General features: G+C 30.5%; 2 protein-coding genes and 1 long non-coding RNA gene across 4 annotated transcripts; all 3 read right to left on the reverse strand.

The window, feature by feature from the left end:
* Positions 1-2,368: 2,368 nt before the first annotated feature.
* Positions 2,369-3,111, reverse strand: LOC145799885 (G-type lectin S-receptor-like serine/threonine-protein kinase At1g61550). The gene is made up of 2 exons (XM_082889526.1): positions 2,878-3,111; positions 2,369-2,764 (listed from the first exon to the last, which is right to left on the reverse strand). Exons 1-2 carry the CDS (start codon positions 3,109-3,111, stop codon positions 2,369-2,371), a joined length of 630 nt encoding a protein of 209 aa, XP_082745652.1.
* A 5,883-nt stretch (positions 3,112-8,994) lies between these two features.
* LOC145799502 (uncharacterized) lies at positions 8,995-9,783 on the reverse strand. Its single transcript, XR_014341277.1, has 2 exons — positions 9,553-9,783; positions 8,995-9,401 (listed from the first exon to the last, which is right to left on the reverse strand). It is a non-coding gene; the product is annotated as an uncharacterized LOC145799502 (long non-coding RNA).
* Positions 9,784-13,307: 3,524 nt separating this feature from the next.
* LOC114294770 (G-type lectin S-receptor-like serine/threonine-protein kinase At1g61550) lies at positions 13,308-17,084 on the reverse strand. 2 transcript variants are annotated; one of them, XM_028238915.2, is made up of 7 exons: positions 15,560-17,084; positions 15,307-15,420; positions 15,038-15,219; positions 14,754-14,964; positions 14,424-14,661; positions 13,838-13,988; positions 13,308-13,732 (listed from the first exon to the last, which is right to left on the reverse strand). In XM_028238915.2, exons 1-7 carry the CDS (start codon positions 16,884-16,886, stop codon positions 13,430-13,432), a joined length of 2,526 nt encoding a protein of 841 aa, XP_028094716.2. In that variant the 5' UTR covers positions 16,887-17,084; the 3' UTR covers positions 13,308-13,429. The 2 variants fall into 2 exon arrangements, with proteins under 2 accessions (XP_028094716.2, XP_028094717.2); XM_028238916.2 differs by having other exon boundaries at positions 15,038-15,192; positions 15,560-17,079.
* Between the last annotated feature and the right edge of the window lie 1,124 nt (positions 17,085-18,208).

An 18,208-nucleotide genomic window follows, 5' to 3' on the forward strand; every position in this document is an offset into this window, starting at 1 on the left:
TAGTCATGTTTCCTTTTCATTTATGTTTGCTTCACTCTGCTGGTGAAGCAAAATTATTATCCCACTCTTCAATTTAACACAATTTGAAATCATTTGTGTTTGCTTTAGACCGCTGGAACATTTCATTAATTAGATTTGTTGATTAATTAGTTTGTTTTGTTGATTTGAACTATACCTTTTGGTAACTTTTTTTTTCTTTTTTCCTGGTACTCTAGAATGAATACACTATTTTGGTATCAATCGGCGGTAGTGGTGCCAAACAAGGTTTTTATTTATTTATTTATTTTTTTATAGTGAATATAGGCCCCATTTTTTGGTTTCGCCTTAGGCCCTTGAAAACTCAGGGCCGGACATGGTATTGAATGTATGGAAAGTCATTTCACTGCTACTTCTTGCCCTTCTTCCAACATTCCCTGTGGTTCACAATTTTTGTTAGTTTGTTTCATGATAACGTGAGGGGTGCCCTCATGCTTATCTACATAACATTAGTTTAGTACCTAGGTATTGGATAGAACTCAACTTCAAAAACTAGGTATTAATGTGAGGATGCCCTCACATTTTATATTATACATTACACTAGTACCCAAGCAATGAGAGATTTCGCTTCACACTCTCCCTCACGCCCAACGTGTTCACTCGACAACATCTACCACGTGCAAGGGACATGCACCCTACCCATTCCTAGTACTCCGACTGCAACCCCATCTTGCATGTAGAAAGACAAATGAGAACCAAATGAAAAAAGAAACAAACAACTAAATAGAGAAGACGAAACCAAATGGGGATAGAATAAGAAATGCCAATAGAGAGACTTGAACCCAAGACTCTTCTCAAGGTGAGCTCTAATACCATGTTACTCACCCTATCCATCCTTGGCACTTCAGGAGCAACCTCACCTTGCACTTAGAGAGACAAACAGAGAAGAAACCAAATAGGGACAAAATACGAAATGCCACCAAATAGACTTGAACCAAAGACCTTTCTCAAGCTGAGCTCTGATACCATCTTACATGGTCTTGTATAGACCTCAACCCCAAAAGCTAGCTATTCAGGAGAGGGTACCCTCATGCTTATATACTTCACATGAAAATTGATGACCAATAATTGCTTTAGTACCTAGATGTAAGAATTCGCTTCATAAGTACATGGGATACCTATGCATGTCTTCAACTTCATAATTCATATATATATATGCAAGAAAAGAATATAATTACCTTATAAACTGTTCCAAATCCTCCTTCCCCAAGTTTGTTTGTTTTGCTGAAGTTATTGGTCACACTAATATTTTATCAAAGCCGATGAAGTCCTCTCTCCTGATTTTTCTCTTCACTGACGTTCAAAATTGAACCATAGAACAACAAATTATTTAGATTTTTGATATGTGTCTTCAAGACCAATATATTTGGAATATGTTAATAATAATCATGGTTGCTTGTTGAGCCATATAGTTTTCTGATGGTCGCTTGTTTTCATTATTGTCGCTTGTTAATTTTTCATCTAATATATTTTTCTTAGTTATTTTCTGTTTGTTATTTTTTCAATTCTGGTTATTTTCTGTTCTGGTTGTTATTTTCTGGTTGTTTTCTGTTCTTGGCTGTTCTATTTTATGGTTGTTCTGTTCTGACTTCACTGGTTCTTCTGGTTTTTTCCTTAATTTAACTTACTGTTCTGGTTGTATGGTAAATTATAAAATTTGCGGTTCATTAAACTTAAAGACTCTTTTAATTAATCTGAATATTAGAGTGGAATTGCTGTATTATTGACAACAAAACTGAATTTTTACCATACTAAAAGAATAAAGAGCCCTTTGATGAAATAGAAATCATTATTCACTGTGAGAGGAGAGAGAAAATTGATGGATATGTCAAATTAGTTTCAGAAGCAAATGGAATGTCCCTGTTGATTTACTCCGCATAAAATACCCATATCAAATACTAAAACATAAAATGAGCAATTCAATTATATTATAGCATTCTTGCCTTTTTGATTCTCTCTCCACATGTGCAATCCATACATGAAGGTTCCCTAGAGAACAACCCCATAAATTGTTGTAAAGCTGACATATGAATTTTTTACTTCTCTTATCTTTTCCAAAAAATGAAATATAAAAAGAAGAAAAATAAAATGAAGAACAAATTATAAAACAAATGATTTTACTATTCCAAAGTTATTAAGGCAGCAAAACAAGTGACTTTACCCAGATCTGAATAGGAAAGGCGAAGGTAGAGGTCATTCCCGGCAAATGGAATCTTCTGAATATCCATGAGGCCTCTAGTCCAAACAAACTTGAGCACCACTGTTGGCATCCCGAGGAATCCTCATTGTACAAATACTCGTAATGATCCGGCAGCTTCATACTTGTCAGCTTTCAAAACCCATCATTGTGAGCCTTTCCTGATGATGCTAAGCTGGTAGTGTTCTTTTGGCATAGCAGTTCATTATTCCTCACACAACCACCTGCCCAATTGCCTTTCCTTGAATCCTCAGTTGAATTTGGTACAAACCCTTTCAAGCACTCACAATTTGGAGATTGATCTCTATTGCAAAGCCCTGAAGGTCCACAAACCCCATGAGTATCACATGGATGCAGTACATTCCAACCAACATGCCATATCTTGACTTGTTCATCCCAGTGCATTATGTTCACTGTTCCTGCCGATGTTAAGACCACAATGCTGACAGAGGAGTTGTTATAAGTGCCCAACGTGAGGTACACACTTCCCTGCTGATTATCGGGTAGGAGGTTAAATCCATTGGAATATCCCTGGGCAGTGAGCAGTATGCCTATGAATTCGATCCGTCCCACGGACCACTTCTACTGTACGGCCTGGAACCATTCCAAATGAAAACTTGAGGTGTGTAATTCCACAAACAAACTTTCCAGGCGATGGGATCTTCGGTCTTCCAGGAAGGCAGGAAGTGTTTCTCTCCAGTTTTCGTGTTCAGTCCTAGCATCATGCAGGGTAAGAAAGTTTCACAGGGATAATTAAAGCTCTCCAATAAGGTCAATCCAGAGACACTATCTTTAAGAGTGGGGTCTCCCTTGTCTGACGGCACTGCAATTGAGTTGTTGGAATGGACAGAAACATTTGTCAACCAGACAGTGTTCATGCCATCCAATAGTCTCAAATTTCCATCTTTACCATTTGTTAGACTTGAGGAGGCAGGGTATGTTCTTTTTTTTTTTCTTTCTTTCTTCAGAATCATAGAAATGTTTCATCACTACTACAAAGTTCAGAGAACACAAAACTATCTGTACGATAAAATCAAATTGGGGAAAAACACATATCAACATTGTTGATGCGTATCATAGAAACAAAAACACAAACACATGAAGAACACTCCCTGAGAGGAACTTAAGAATCTGAATTTGGGGATGAATAAGCTGTTACTACTCCCCCAATTTTCTCAAGGATCGGAATTTGAGGATGAAACAATCGGGCTGTAGATTCATTATTTGAAAGCTATGTGCTCTGCTCTTAAACCAACTATCTAAAGTTACTCGGTCAAATCTTTAACAACAGGTGGTTCAAGATCGGCTCAGTAAGTAAGTTTGAATAAATTTTCAAGTTTAATAAGATTCTGCTTAGAAATTGGTTATCTTAGTTGGGTTTTTTACTGACTTTTTACCACAAACAAAAACAAAAAACTATACATACAGAAGGTAAAAAATTGATGCGATAATTTATGGTGATTTTTTAACTTTTTGACTACAAACTCATGTTATCAAACAAAGCTTAAGGCCTCATTTTGTAACTTGGTTATTTTAGTTGGTTTTTTTGCTATTTTATGAGATGAAAAAAAGTTTTAATTGGCTTTTTAACTATTGTAAAAAAGTTTTTTTGCTATTTTGTGTTTGGGATGATTTATATATATATATATATATATATATATATTTTGTAGTTGAATAGATGGTTGTGAGAAAAAAATAATGGGTAAATTACACTGACACCCCCTGAGGTTTATGTTTATTACAGTTCCTCCTTCACGTTTTGGAAATTACATCTCTCCCATGAGGTTTAAAGTTTCATTACAGATTCCCCCATCAGCAATTTAATTTTTTTAAATACCAATTTCACCCTCATTGGGCAAATTACATTGACACCCCTCACATTTTAAAAATTAAGGTTTAAAGTAGCATTACCAATTGTTCCCTCGGTTAATATTAGTTGGAAAAAAAATTCATTGAAAAAAAAAATTAATTGAAAAAAAAATTAATTGAAAAAAAAATTTTGTTAGTAAAATTTTTAAATTTTTGTTTAATAACCAACGTAAGCTTATTTTTTGAATTTACGTTTTTTCTTCAAATTTATAAACTGAGATAACCATTTATAAACCAAAAAAAAATTATCAAACAAGTTTTTATGACAGTTTTTAAAATTTTTATAAATATAAATTGAAAACTGAAAACGAAATGGTTACCAAACAGGCTTCAGATGGTAAAAATGTCATAAAATTAACAAATAATTAAATAAGTTACCAACATAAGAAATGATTTATCAAAAGATTCGTAGGCTATGTATGGTTTGATTTTTAGAATTTGTTTTTAAAAATTAAAAATTAATTTGGTTAAGAAATAAAAAATAAAAAATAATTACCATTTTTATATAATTTTTATCTTTCGAGTGATTAGAAATAATTTTTTTAAAATTAAATTGAAATAACCATACGTATGTATATAACCAGCCCAAAAGTTAAAATGATAATTAGTTTTTATTTTTTATTTCTTAACCAAATTAATTTTTAATTTTTTTAAAAAAATCTAAAAATCAAACCATACATAGCCGAAGAATCTTTTGATAAATCATTTCTTATGTTGGTAACTTATTTAATTATTTGATAATTTTACGACATTTTTACCATATGAGACTTGTTTGGTAACCATTTCGTTTTCAGTTTTCAATTTATATTTACAAAAATTTAAAAAATTGTCATAAAAACTTGTTTGATAATTTTTTAAATTTATAAATGGTTGTGTCAGTTTGTAAATTTGAGAAAAAAACATAAATTTAAAAAATGAGTTTACTTTGGTTTTTAAACAAAATTTAAAAATTTTACTAACAATTTTTTTATTCAAGTAATTTTTTTTCAAATTAATTTTTTTTTTCAATGAATTTTTTTTTCCAATTAATACTGACCGAGGGGGCAATTGGTAATGCTACTTTAAGCCTTAGAGAGGGGATTGTAATTTCTAAAATGTGAGGGGTGTCAATGTAATTTAACCAATGAGGACAAAATTGGTATTTAAAAAAATTAAATTGCTGAGGAGGGTATTTGTAATGAAACTTTAAACCTCAGGGGGAGATGTAATTTCCAAAAAGTAAAGGGAGAACTGTAATAAACATAAACCTTAGGGGGTGTCAGTGTAATTTACCCAAAAATAATTGATTGATGTGTATAATTTGACATTTTGTCTTACGCCTCGCATGGGAATAGATTATTTGGCTTTTTAAAAAAAAGGCGTGTAAAAAACTAAAGTGAGTGATGTGATGTGATATTTTGTTTTATTAGTTATTTTAGGTTGGGATGAGCTATTTAGCCCATCCCAAACACCCCTTTATTGTCTATTTTAACATTTTTTTTTTTGTCTTTATTGACTATTAGTGTATGTCCGTACCTAAAGGCATGCTGTAAATAATGTTGTGATCTAAATGTAGTTAAAATTTATACGTATTATGTTGAAATTTATGGAGTCTGTAATAGTTTTTATAAAGACACTAAAAAATATGAAGAAATATTTACCTTGTTTGGTTTACACTGTTTTTCTGAAAATTGATTTTTTTCGTATATTTTATTTTTTATTTTTAGTGATTTTTTAATGTTTTTCGCAAAATTTTTATTTTTTATATGCAACTAATCTATATATATTTAAAAGATATAATATTTGTGAATTTTTTTTAAACAATTCATCAAATGCAAAAAATAACAAAAGAAATAAAAAAGTTTAATACATTTTCGTATTTTGTTGTATTTAATTACTTTTGCTAAAGATTTTTGTACAAATTTTATACTTTTTAAGTATATCAAGATTAAATGGATCTAACAATTTTTCTTGTACCACACGCTCTACAGAACTCAATTAAAAATAACAACTCCCTCCAGTCTCAATGCAAATTAAGGAGTAAACATATACAATTTAGAGTTAATTACCTAAACGTCTTATTTATAAATGTAATGGTAGCTCAAGTCCTGTGTAAGATTTTTTGAACCAATAAATCCTATTTAGTAAAACTGAGAATATTATTAGTTTTTTTTTTCAATTTTTAAAACTAAGAACATTATCAATTTTGCATAGTAATGTTCCAGATAATTATTTCACTAACTGATAAAAAAAAAAAAACAGAGCATGAGATTAAACGTTTTTTCCCTTATATTTATTGGTTTGATTTAACTATCCAATAAAACTGAGAATGTTATGTTTATTTCCAGTTTTTTTTTTTTTTTTAGAAAATTCTACTTCCTTGTTTACCGTATTTTTTTTTGTTTTTACTAAAATTTTTAAATATTTTAAGCAATTTTTTTTAATATTTAGACACACCTAACATAAATACAGTTAAAAAATATAATTTTCATGAAAAGTTTTTTTAAAAAATTCACTATATACCAAAAATACAAAAAATACAAAAAAAAGGAAAATTCAATATATTTTTGGTATTTTTGTGTATTTATTAATTTTTTAAAATATTTTTTTACAAATATATTATTTTTTAGATACATCTAAATAAGTTTCATCTAAAAAAGTTTTAAAAAAATGTTTAAAATTTAAAAAATATTCGCTCAAAATAATAAAATACAAAAAATAAAAAACTCAATTTTCAGAAAACTGAAACCAAACGCATTGATTAGTTTTTTTTTTGGGCAAATTACACTGACACCCCCTGAGGTTTATGTTTATTACAGTTTCCCCCCTCACCTTTCAGAAATTACATCTTCCCCCTTAAGGTTTAAAGTTTCATTACAGATTCCTGCTCTCAGCAATTTAATTTTTTTAAATACCAATTTTGCCCTCATTGGGTAAATTACATTGATGCCCCTCATATTTTAGAAATTAGAATCCCCTCTCTAAGGTTTAAAGTAGCATTACCAATTGCCCCATCGGTTAGTGTTAATTGGAAAAAAAAATTAATTGAAAAAAAAATTAATTGAAAAAAAAAATTGTTAGTAAAATTTTTAAATTTTTATTTAAAAACCAACGTAAACTCATTTTTTGAATTTATGTTTTTTTTCTCAAATTTACAAACTGATACAACCATTTATAAATTATAAAAATTATCAAACAAGTTTTTATGATAGTTTTTAAAATTTTTGTAAATATAAATTGAAAACTAAAAACGAAATGGTTACCAAACAAGTCTCAGATGGTAAAAATGTCGTAAAATTAACAAATAATTAAATAAGTTACCAACATAAGAAATGATTTATCAAAAGATTCTTAGGCTATGTATGGTTTGATTTTTAGAATATTTTTTTTAAAAACTAAAAATTAGTTTGGTTAAGAAATAAAAAATAAAAAATAATTATCGTTTTAACTTTTGGGCTGGTTATATACATACGTATGACTGTTTCAATTTAATTTTTAAAAAATTATTTCTAACCACTTGAAAGATAAAAAATTATATAAAAATGGTAATAATATTTTATTTTTTATTTCTTAACGAAATTAATTTTAAATTTTAAAAAGAAAATTTCTAAAAATCAAACCATACATAGCCTAAGAATCTTTTGTTAAATCATTTCTTACGTTGGTAACTTATTTAATTATTTGTTAATTTTATAACATTTTTATCATCTGAAACCCGTTTTCAGTTTTCAATTAATATTTACAAAATTTTTAAAAAACTTTCATGAAAACTTGTTTGATAATTTTTTTGATTTATAAATGGTTGTCTTAGTTTGTAAATTTGAGGAAAAAACGTAAATTCAAAAAATGAGTTTATGTTGGTTTTTAAACAAAAATTTAAAAATTTTACTAACAAAATTTTTTTTCAAATATTTTTTTTTTCAAATAATTTTTTTTTAATAATTTTTTTTTCCAACTAATACTAACCAAGGGGCAATTGGTAATGCTACTTTAAACATTAAGGAGGGGATTGTAATTTCTAAAATGTAAGGGGTGTCAATGTAATTTACCCATTGAGGGAAAAATTGGTATTTAAAAAATAATTGTTGAGGGGGAAATCTGTAATGAAACTTTAAATCTTAGGGGGAGATGTAATTTCCAAAAGGTGAGGGGAAAACTGTAATAAACATAAGCCCCAGGGGGCACTACAAGAAAATGCATTTTTGGCGACTAAAGTTTTAGTCGCCAAAAGTAAGGATTTTAGTCGCCGAAGCCTTTTCCCGACTAAATATTTTGGTCGCTAGATTTGTCGCGGGAACACGGTCGGGGAAGGTTTTGGCGACTAAAAAAAATTTAGTCGCCAAAAGTCCTATAAATGGCTACTAATGTTTTAGTAGGGAAAAGTACGAGGTATTGGCGACTAAATATTTTTTAGTAGCCAAAAATCATAAATTGGCGACTAAATATTTAGTCACCAAAAGTTTCCAAATAAAATTAATTTTATTTTTAGCGACTAAAATTTTTAGTCGCCCAAAGTATCATTTATTATTAGCTACTAAATATTTAGTAGCCAAAAAAAATTAATTTTCATTTTTTTTTTAGCTACTAAACTATTTAGTCGCTTAAAGTCTCATATATTTTTTACTACTAAATTTTTAGTCGCCAAAAAATCTTTAGTTTGTTTTTGGCTACTAAATTTTTAGTAGCCAACAAGTTTTATTTAGTTTTTTTGGCTACTAAACATTTAGTCACCAAAAACTTTATTTACTGTTATTTTTTTTTTATTATTATTATTAATTTCTGCACAATCTGTATTTATTTCGTGCAACCTGCACCCTGTATATAAACAAAACAATACATATGTCTATTTCTATTTCACTTTCAACCATCCAAAAATTTGGTCTTGTAACATCAAATTCTATACAAACCAAATATAATCCAACCCAAAATAATAATTCCATACAAATAGATAATCATACAAAAATGATGTCCTCCGTATACAAAAAAGAAATATCCACTTTGTGAACTATAGAAGTGAAACATAATCCACATCTGATTCACAAATCATTTTACTGTAGACAACAAATACCATAGGCCTGCTAATTTTCATATCACAACTACCAATCTATCATCCCAATGAGTAAATCAACTGAGAAAAAACACTAATAAAAAGCACAAAAGACTTAAAGGCAGAAACCATGTGGAATCTTTAATCAATCTTTTAATAAAGCCGAAGGATGGAGGAAACAGATAAAAGCACATAATAATCTCTTCCCGCTGCAACAAGACCAACCCATTTTGGTTTCTGTCAATAGGTCCTCAAAACACAGCAGAGCACACCCTGCAAAGAATTAAATGACAAGTCAAAAAACAAATTATATCACTACTACCAAAGTAGCAAATTTTAATTCATTTGATGTAATATTATATATATATATATATATATATATGTTTATGCTAATAGCATAGACACAATGAATAGAGAAGTGTACTTGCAATTAGTGCCATCAGCATTTTCAAACTTTCAAGGCAGCTTTGTGAACCATAGTTTCCTTGTGGATTTGGTGGCAACTCTTCTCCACAAGGTCAAGCAACTTCTCCAAGTTCATAGCCCATGAATTCAAAATGTCATTGCTGTCCTTTGCTGCCTGGAAACAGACTATACCCATTGGCCGATCAATCTTTGCTACCAGCGCTTTAGAGACAACCATCTCTGAAAGATGCTTCTCAACTTCCTGAGAAAGAGAGACAAATATGTAACTCTTCATAAAACACATGGATTCAGATACATGCAACATCACAACAATAAGCAACAAGATATGAAGAATATTGTCATACACAGGTGTGTCAACCCAAAAAAAAACTATTGCAGCAAACAAACTTGAAGTGCAGTATGCAGTAATCTACAGAGGTAAAGGAATTAAAACAAGCACCCTCCAGATAAGATTAATAATAGCTCCCATTTTAAAGGGTTCTGCTTTTCTTTTTCTTTTTTTTGTTCCTCTGTTTTGTATTTTTTTTGTTCCTCTGTTTAGTAGCTAAATATTTTACTTTTGGCGACTAAAAAAATTAGTTGGTCGCCAATTTCATAACTTTTGGCGACTAAATTTTTTTTAGTCGCCAATTTTGGTCGCCGAATGTGCATTTTGTTGTAGTGGGGGTGTCAGTGTAATTTACCTTTTTTTTTTTTTTTTTTTTTTTCCAGTTTTGCAAATCAATGTTCCAACATCATGCTCTTTTATAGATACAAAATTTTCAGTTTTGCACAAAAAAATAATTTTGTTTTTTCAACTTTTTTCAAAAAAAAAAAAAAAAAGCATTGCACATATTTTTTTTTTAGTTTTTGTCAATTTGAAAGTTGATATTTTAAAGTTTTGAAAATCAAAATAAATGTCAAATCATCATGTTACCTTTATAGATAATCATAAATAATGAACAATCATTGTTTGAAGGCAATTTCGACTATTTAAAATTTAATGGAACTTGAAAGTCCAAAAAATCTTAGTTAAAACTTAATAGAGTATAAATTCATAAATTAGAATTTGTGTATAAATGTTCCTACAATTTATTGTACACCATAAAATGGCAAGCAATGTATGGAAAAATATTTATTTAAAAAAAAAAAGGAAGAAAAAAAGAGTAAATAGTCCCAGCAAGCAAAGTTTTAAATTTGTAAAAATTAGAAGAGTACGTTGCAACTTATGACTCACAACACAAACATGAAAAGAACTTGAGCCAAAAATGAACCAGAAAAAGCAAGAACCAAATTAAAATATCAAATTTAACTACTAATAATTTTAATATAAATATATAAAGCTTCCAAACAAAACAAAGCACACCTTTATTGTTGCTATTTAGATATGATCCATTGTGATGGTTTTATTATAACTAAAAGTGATTTGGCTTTGTCTACTTGAGCACACCTATACAGCAAATATTTTAAACTAATTTCATAGATCAAAACCCATTTCATAAATCAAAAGCCTTTCAAAACCATAGGAAATCAAAATCCATTTCCAAAATCAACCCACATTTCTCATTAAAGAATCAAACACATTTCATAAATCAAAATCATGTCAGAAATCAAATTGAAAATAAAAATTCATTTTAGAAATCAAAACCCATTTTAAAAATGAACCCCATTTCTTGATGATCAAGTAACTTCGGACCCAAAACGGTTTAAAAAATTAAATCCATTTAAAACTCATTTAAAAAATAATAGTACTAGAGACCCACATTTTACACTCTTAAATACATCCACAATCATGTGACAAGGGTGGTGAATCCCATATCATTGAATGTGTAACTAATCAAAAACTGATATTTGTCAAATCGATTGAATCGTGAAAGATGTATGATAGTTTCAAACATTTTCTTTTCAAAAATTAACACCCATTTTCTATTAAAGAATCAGACCCATTTCATAAATTAAACCCATGTCGGAAAAATCAAAAATCATTTAAGAAATCAAAACCCATTTTAAAAATGAAACCCATTTGATAATGATCAAATATAATTTTGCACCCAAAGCCTTTTAAAGAATTACATCCATTTAAGAAACAAAATCTATTTCAAAATTCATTTCTCATTCCAAATCAAACCCATGTCAAAAATTAAACTGTAAATAAAAACTCACACAATGACTAACCCAACCAAACACCCACCCATGTCAGAAAGATTTATGGCTTAAAATTGATGAATTGTAATTACAACAACAATTTCAAACTGAATATAACACACAACTTTTAGTTAAGACATGAACGATCGCATAATAACCGACGCGAACGGCATAACACCTTCCCTTTCTCGGGGGAGAAGTTTGAGAGAGACAGGAGGGAGTGTCGTTCACTTGGATGGAACCAAAGCTTGCTTGGTAGGTGTTGTTTATTTTAGGATTGATCTCAACCATTGATAAGAATTGGTTAGATTCATCTCAACCATTAAAAATAATTACATCTCTAAGACAATTGTAGGACATTTTCAAAAATCCTTGTCTTATTATATTGATTTTGTAAATGTTCACATCATGGAATTCGTTGACATTTTCTCGTTATGGTATACGAAACCTAAGGGGCTATGGCACTTTGGTAAGACTTCAGGGCATAAGCCATGAGATTCCAAGTTCCATTCTCTCTGGGGCTAGTCACTCAGGCGACAATATATATGGTTGGTAGGATGAACCTTCCAGATTTGGGCGAATCGTACTCAGTGTTAGGAGTGTAGGTTCGAATCCCTACCTATGTGTAAATCCGTGACTTACCACTACATGATTGAATGGCCACGCTATGTAGCAACAACCTAAGGATGACCTTTGGGGCCTCGGCTTCTTATAGGGTGTAATCCTAAAAGTTACCCATATGTGATTAGTTAAACCTTTTTATTGTAAGTTGCCAATCTGAACATTCATATTGTAAGTTGCCAATGTAAGCATTCATATTATGATTCGAATAGTTGGGTAAATATTCACACTGTTGCACATTCATATTGTGAAATTTATTTTTTTATTTTACATAATTACTTATTCAAGTGAGATCTTATTTGATAGATCTTGTTAAATAGGTTTCAAAAATATATAAATTTCACCAAAAATAAAATATGTAGAACCAAAAGTCTTGAATTTTTTAAGTTTAATATACAAAAATTAAAATTAAAAAAAAAGGTTCAAATTAGACACTACTGGAAAAAAGGAATATGGAAACTTTTTTTTTTTTTTACGATGTTTATGAAAACGCCGCTATTTTTCAATTAAAACAAAGTTCAAATTAGAATGTGAGGTTTGTCAAATAAAGATTATTGGGCATTAGACTGCTTATCATCGTGTCCATTCGCATTTTGCGAATTCATAAGTGAAAAATAAAATAAAATAAAATTATGGGAGAAAAAAATAAGAAAAAATTGTTCACATTCTATTTTTTGCTTTCTATTTAAGTTGGAGAAAGAAATTATTAAAAGTTATCAAAATGTAGAATGCTACTATATATACTCGCATAGTAAGAAAATTAAAAATATTTTTGTCGCGTTATGCTACTTTGTGATAAAAATTATTTAAAATAGATCCATAATGTGAACTCTTAAAGTGAAAATTACTAATTATTGTGATTATATTATGAATATTGTGGTTACAAACTATTCAATTCCTGTTAATGCCACCTGCTTTGTTTTAATATGTACCTATCCCTTTATTTCCCTTTATTTCAAGAATTGCATAGCCAAGTACACTATAACACCAAACTTTATGAACGGCAAATAACCAAAAGAGAAAATCAACTATGTCACATAGTTATATTATTATATTTGCTATATTTCTTGTTGACATTATACAAATATATCAAAATATGTTGTGCGACATATACATAATTTGTTAATTGGTTATCGCCCCTCAATAATTGATTGAGATGCCTTACTGTTGGAACATATTTTGTTGTATTGTGACCGAAGATCAACATCTGACAAGCTTTGAATAGTGAATTTAGGTTGTTTTGGATGTGGAAGATCTATTTCATTACTTATCATGAGAACCACAGAAGACATTGTTGGCCTATCCGCAGCGTGGTCCTGAACACAAAGAAGGCCAATATGTATACATCTCATTACTTCAGACCAAGAACATGAATCAATCACTACCTCATCCACTAAGTCTGATGCCCGACTTTCCTTGCACAACTTCCATGCCTAGAATAGTTCCCCATATGTCCATATATGAATTAGTAGAACCACATATAATGGTGTCAACTAACAATATTTGAAAGCATGTAAAGGTGAAATTAGTGCACTTACATAACCAAGGAGGTTCAAATATTTTTCATGATAATGGAAACACGTATTCCTCATGCCACTGACCATCTCTAGTAGCAAAACACCAAAGCTATAGACATCTGACTTCTCTGAAAATAGCCCTCCCATTACATACTCGGGAGACATGTATCCACTGCATTTGATTAGAAATTATTACACTTATGTTTACCCAAAATTATAGGACTTCCAATCTATAAATATAATGTAATTGTTCTTAAAAATTAAAGATAAAAAAAGCAAGGGGACAAACTTATTTATTGAATCACTTATATTGCCTCAATATATATTCAGTCATTTCACTAAATAATAAACAAAAATAAAATTTATGTACTGAAATGAAAACAAATTAGTCTCATTTGTAATTCTAGTCTCTATCCCAATCAAAGATATATTTTAAGTTCATTTTCAAACTGGTGAGCTGTGATCCCTACTAGTGGCTATTGTCATTATACTTTCATTTGTAGTATTTCAAACATAAAATGTTCCATATCAATACATAACTGCATCGGTAGGGAAAATAGTTGGCAAAAGTGAACAAAATCTATTGAAGGAAAGAAAGGATCCTTACAATGTTCCCACCACTCTGTGAGTGTTTGCCAGTTCTTGCGTAACTTGGAAAGTTCGAGCTAACCCAAAGTCTGAAATTTTTGGATTCATGTCATCATCTAAGAGAATATTGCTAGCCTTCAAATCTCTGTGAATAATCCTTAAACAAGAATCGCGATGGAGATAAAGAAGCCCTCTAGCAATACCCTGAATAATGTGGAACCGTTTAGCCCAATTAAGCTGCACCCTTTTCGTTGCATCTAAAGCATGAACAAGAAGAAAACAAGTCTGAATTTTTTTTTCCACAGTGCTATGAACAATTACAGGAGGAAAGATGAGACTATAAACCAACCAAAGAGAAAAGTGTCCAAGCTTTTGTTTGTCATGTACTCATAAACCAATAGCTTCTCTTCCCCTTCAATGCAGCAACCAGAGAGCCTAACAAGATTCCTGTGCTGCAGTTTGGATATCAATATGATCTCATTCTTGAACTCTTCCACGCCTTGTCCTGAATGACTCGAAAGTCTTTTCACTGCCACTTGCTGCCCATCTTCTAACTTTCCCTGTACTCCATTTTTATTAGGTGGTACATCGGATATATGTCAGCTTAATTCATATATTTAAGAACATAATTACCATATAAACAGGTCCAAATCCTCCTTCCCCAAGTTTGTTTGTTGTGCTGAAGTTATCGGTAGCGGCTAATATTTTATCAAAGCCAATAATTGGTAGCTCTGAAGTGTCCATTGAATCAGCCACTTCAAAGCCCTTTCTCCTGTTTTCTTTGTTTACTGATGTACAAAAATTGAACCACAGAACTGAAAATTATTTAGATTTCTCAAATTTGAAATATGTTAATAATAATCATAGTCGCTTGTTAGAATTCAATTATATAGCTTTCTTACCTCTTTGATTTGCTCTCCACCTGTGCAAACCATACATGAAGGCACCCAAAAGGACAACCCCAGAAATTGTTGTAAAGCTGATGATGAATTTTTCATCATTTTTCTCATCTTTTCCTGAAGTTGAAGAAAAAAGAGAAAAAAGAAAAAAGAAAAATAAGAAAAAGAAAAAGAAAAAGATAATGAAAAACAAATTACAAAGTAAAAATGATATTGCTAATCCTAAGATATTAAGGCTCAAATAAATTAACTTTACCCAGCTCTGAATACGAAAGGCGAAGGTAGAGGTCGTTCCCAGCAAGTGAAAACTGCTGAACATCCATGAGCCCTCCAGTCCAAACCAGACAATCAATTCCAGTCACATATGCATATGCCACGCAAGAACAGTTACTCAAGCACCATTGTTGGCAACCTGAGGAATCCTCACTGTACAAATATTCAAAATGATCTGGCAGCTTCATACTTCTCAACTTCCAAAATCCATCATTTTGAGCCTTTCCTGATGATGCTAAGCTGCTAGTGTTCTTTTGGCATAGCAAATCAGTTTTCCTCACACAACCACCTGCCCAGTTTCCTTTCTTCCAATCCTCAATTGAGTTTGGTACAAACCCTTTCAAGCACTCACAATTTGGAGACTTATTCTTATTGCAAACTCCAAAAGGTCCACAAACTCCATAAATATCACATCGATTGAGCGGTGTCATCCAAGTAACATACGGGTTCTTAACTTTTTCATCCATATACATTATCTTCAAAGATCCATTTGGTGTTAAGAACAGAAAGTGGACAGTAGAAGTGTTGTAAACGTGCCACGTCACATTTCCCTGCTGATTATCATGTGTGATGTCAAATCCATCCCCGTAGCCGTACAAACCATCAAGTATCCCTATAAACTTCGAGCCGTCCCATGGACCACTTCTCCAGTATGGCTTGGAACCACTCCAAATGAAAAGCTGCGGTGGTGTGTCCAGTGAAAAGCTGCAAAAAAACTTTCCAGGAGATGGGTCATCTTCGGTCAGCCAAGATATGAAGCGTTTCTCTCCTGTTAATTTGGTGTTTATTGCTAGCGTCATTCCCGGTAAAAAAGTGTCACAAGGATAGTTAAAGCTCTCCCACAAGGTCAATCCAGAGACACGATCTACAAGAGTAAGGTCTCCCTTGTCTGAAAGCACTGCAATTGAGTTGTTGGAATGGACAGAAACATTTGTCAACCAGACAGTGTTGTTCATGCCATCAAGTAGTCTCAGATTTCCGTCTTTACCAATTGTTAGACTTGAAAAGGCAGAGTCTGTTGCTGTAACTGTAAGTGGATTCTCTCTGTTTGCCACCCATACGACTTTTCGATCATGTATTGGTATGTTCTTGTGCCAAATCCCAACATATTGCTTACTGGAATTGCTTGGAATGAAGAAGCCTAACTCAAAGACTTGACCAGAGGAGATGAGAGTTTGTCCTGCTGAGATTGGTTGTGATTGAGTTAAAGTATCAGTTGGAGTGCAGTGTTGTGATGGAATAGTGAACAAGACAAACAAGAGGAATGGGAATGAAAGAAAAGTAAAAGGAATTCTGTATTGGATACCCATTCTCTTTTAAATATTCTGTGTCTTATTTTGTGTTCACATAACTCATCTCTTATTATTGTTGAGATCCACCACTCATGGTATCTATACTTTATTGAATAGAATGGTGATACTACCCGGCGGTATTTGACTGAAATCACTTAGGTGTAGTTGCTGCTGTCATTGACGCAGTCCAGTGTAATTGGCATATGTTAAAAGAATTTTTTGACTTTTCTCTTCTATCATTAATTACTCTCCTTTCGAACTCAACCGCTCTTCTATTTTTAGTTTTAGTTTTAGATTTTCTTTTTTTTTTTTTTTTTTTTTTTGGGTGTTTCTTATTTATTATTACATTCACTTACCATTTATCTCCCTCAATTATTGCACTGTATCACTTTACCTCCTCTTGACCCAATATAACTTTATCCCAACAACTAAAGAATGATATACTTGTCACTTTAAATTATAAATTTATATCAATATAAATATTTTATTAACAATCTATCTCTTAAATAGATTAAAATTTAACATGTGAGGTACACATGACATCCAGAATGGAATGTTCAAATGATATTAACAATATGTTTGATTTAGTTTTTAAAAACAATTATTGATTTTATTTTATTTTATTTTTGTATTTTATTTTTTATCTTTAATGAATTTCTTTCATTTTTTAGTTAATTTTTTTTAAACTTTTACGTACATCTAATTTATATGCATTTAAAAAGCAAAAAAAAAAAAAAATTTATTTGATTTGATTTTCGTTAAATATAGTTTGACAAAATAACCACTCGAAATATATTTTTAATTTTCTAAAATTTATTTTTACTATCCAAAAAAATAAGAAAGATAAAACTATATGAAAATGATGAATATTTTTTATTTTCTCACTAAAAAATAATTTTTAGTTTTTTAGAAGAAAATTAAAAAACAAATTTTGAAAACAAAACCCAACAAAGAAAGAATATTTATGAAGAAATTTTAAAAAGTTTACTAAAGACAAAAATAAAAAAATATGCCAATTTATTTATTTATTTTTTATTTTCTCATCATTTTAGACATTTCATTTGAGATATCATGTATAAGTCACATGTCAAACTTTCATCTGTTTAAGAGACAATTTGTTAACAAAATATTTATATTGATATAAATTTATAATCTAAAGTAGAAAAGTCAAAACACCGTTAAAGATGTGGGAAATTAAGATGGAGGCAGATCTCCTTCAGTTCAAAACCTGAACTAGAGGTCACTGTTTGGGTCTGTGGAGGCCACCACGGGTCTTATTTTGATGATCAGAATCGTCATTTTGTCGGGCAATTTGTGTATTTCATTCACAAAAAAATTAG

Source organism: Camellia sinensis, chromosome 9 (genome assembly GCF_055761805.1).
Source record: "Camellia sinensis isolate YWXY chromosome 9, ASM5576180v1, whole genome shotgun sequence".
In the NCBI taxonomy this organism is placed as follows: Eukaryota; Viridiplantae; Streptophyta; class Magnoliopsida; order Ericales; family Theaceae; genus Camellia; species Camellia sinensis.